Source organism: Chiloscyllium plagiosum, chromosome 3 (genome assembly GCF_004010195.1).
Source record: "Chiloscyllium plagiosum isolate BGI_BamShark_2017 chromosome 3, ASM401019v2, whole genome shotgun sequence".
NCBI lineage: Eukaryota > Metazoa > Chordata > Chondrichthyes > Orectolobiformes > Hemiscylliidae > Chiloscyllium > Chiloscyllium plagiosum.
Genome location: NC_057712.1, coordinates 86679714 through 86682168, shown reverse-complemented (window position 1 = coordinate 86682168; position 2455 = coordinate 86679714). Strand labels below are relative to the sequence as shown.

At 40.0% G+C, this 2455-nt stretch overlaps 1 protein-coding gene across 12 annotated transcripts in view; it reads left to right on the top strand.

Annotated features, from left to right (window-relative positions):
- Window positions 1–1547, top strand: part of LOC122546907 — an 18630-nt gene extending 17083 nt beyond the window's left edge. For all 12 annotated transcript variants that reach the window (XR_006310850.1, XR_006310845.1, XR_006310846.1 and 9 more), the window contains one exon: window positions 1259–1547. Coding sequence is in view for 1 of the 12 variants with exons in the window: in XM_043685523.1 (XP_043541458.1) it covers window positions 1259–1440 (182 nt within the window). In the remaining 11 variants the exon portion in view is untranslated. The remainder of the gene's footprint in view (window positions 1–1258) is intronic.
- Window positions 1548–2455: the final 908 nt, after the last annotated feature.

Here is a 2455-nt window from a genome sequence, read left to right as displayed (position 1 = left end):
ACCCCACTCCGTCCACCCCCTCCCCCCTCCCCCCCCCCCCCCCACCACGCGCCACCACGCGCACATACAGGCTTGAATTCTGAATTTGTTAAGTAATTATCCTCCAAATGTCACTTTTTTATTGTATTACAGACAAGATGAGAAGACCTCACGCGCTTTCGTTAAAGTTAACTTGATTGTTTCATATTTTCTAACTCAAATAAAAGAAAATGTCTCTGATTGCCTCAGGTAGCTCCTGTAAAGTTATTCTGGCTTTGAGAATAAATGCCAATTGTACAGAACTGAGGCATAAGTAATAGAGGTAACAGTATATATATTGACTTTATGTAACGCTGCGAGCTGAAGTGTTTCCTTGGAGAACTGTGATTGGGTTTTTATATGGTATATACATATTACATATTAGGTATTTAATGCAAATGAAAGTCATGTCTTTTCGAATTCAAGACCCGCCCACAGCATAGCACTTACCGAGAAAGTGCCCAGAAAACACATAGCAAAAGACAAGTCTAACAAACAATTCTGGGAGTGACAAGGGGTCCCTCCAGAGTTAGTTTCTAGTTCATTTCTCCGCTGTTCCCAGCACTGATAAATTGGCAAGAAAACGTATCAAGTTTGTGAGCGAAGAACTTATAACCAGTACGGGTCCCTTGCAGGGTAACAATGCCACTATGCGCCGAGCAATACGAATCATCTCCTCACATTGATTATCTGCTGGTGACTTTCATTTTAAAATCCACCTCTTTTCCAGAGACTAATGATGTAAAGTGAAGTCAGAAAATATATGCTTGGACCACCCAAGTCAGGATATTCTGAAAACAATCAAGAGATAGATTATTTTTGAGCGGAGTTCTTCGAAGCTTTGAGGCGAGGTGCTATGAACATAACCCCACACGATCACTGTACAGAATATGGGAACAGAGAACAGAAAATGTAATAGAATTCTCAAAGGGGTCTGGGCTGAACTGATTAGAAGTATTCGTAGGATCGTGAGCTTCTCGGTTTGGCGAATGAACACACTAGTCTGTGAATGGTGAAACCAGAATACGCTGTAACATGCATTAACACTTTAGTGACCAGCAGATAGAGGCAATAAGTCCTGCAATTCTTATTCCAACCATTTCAAAAGCTAAGACTTAGTAGGTAGAATATCACTTCCCATGGTTTCAAGCACTTGATATATGTGACGTTTGAAAAGTGAAATGATGGGAGGCAGAACCAAGTGACAGATTTGTTTCACCTTTGTTTTATCTCGTTTTAGATGATTTATCTACAATCAATCTAGAAGAGCATATTACCTCTAAAACGTACTCAGACAGAAAACAAAATGTCGACAGGCACCGGCACTGCATCAATAACAAGAATTGGTGTTCCTCCAAAAATCATAAACCTGGACTAAATTGCATACAAACATCTACCCGAGTTTTCGTGAAAACGGGTTGAAACTCTATCTCGCTAATTAAAAAAAAATGAAAATTGCACTTGAACGTTAAAAACCGAACTTTGGTTTGAATTGAGATTAAATGTATGACCAGTTTTGTTAAAAAAAACACGATTTCTGTCTTTCATTACAAAACCGACAATTATTCGGATGTGTGCAGCAAATAATATCATTGGCGTTAAGGCGTAGCGAACTTTTATGACTTTTAATGAACACTGAAGAAACAGCAGTCAATGGCTATGCGTGAAATGTTATGATATTATTGCTCTCTCAGAGAGCCGGCATAGACACCACAGGCCGAATGGCTCCCTTCTTTACTCTAAGCATTCTGCGGTTCAATACAAAGTTGTTAGTTTAGAAACTACCCGAAAACTACCGAAACATATCTAGTCAAATTACCACAGCTAGTATTTCTTTAACTTAACCCTCAGACACTACTGTGTGCAAACGTTTCTAAGCACCCTTCTCCGTTTTCGTGACAGGTTACCATATTTGTGGCATAATTTAATGGAAAAAAATGAATCGCAGCTTCTAAGTACAAAATCATATCATTTCTCTCTAATGTATAATTCAGTTCTAGTATCGCTGCCCAGTTTCGTCTGAGGCTGTATCCTGTTTAAAACTGTGTCTGCGGGCACGCTTCCTTTCCGTCGGTTGCTGTTTGTGGCCCATGTGTGATATAAAAGTAGTCTTCTCTCTTCTCTATGTGATAATTATTACCCAAATCCCGGTGAGTTGTGGGCTGTGCTGCTGGCTCTGACAGGCAGATCCTCTCCCCGGGGACTCTCACATGGCGAGCACTGAGCTCCATAGGATTCCATTAATCACAGTCTCCGTTTCCCAACGCTCCCAGTGCACAAATAATTATAAATCCAGAGGAAAATGGATTGACAAATCGTACAAACAAAACCCCAGAATGATCTGTTATCCTGGACAGAAAAATAAGCAGAAATTCCTTTGGATTACATTATTAACTTCTAAAAAGCATATTTTTGTCTAACTTTCCGTTCCACGGGT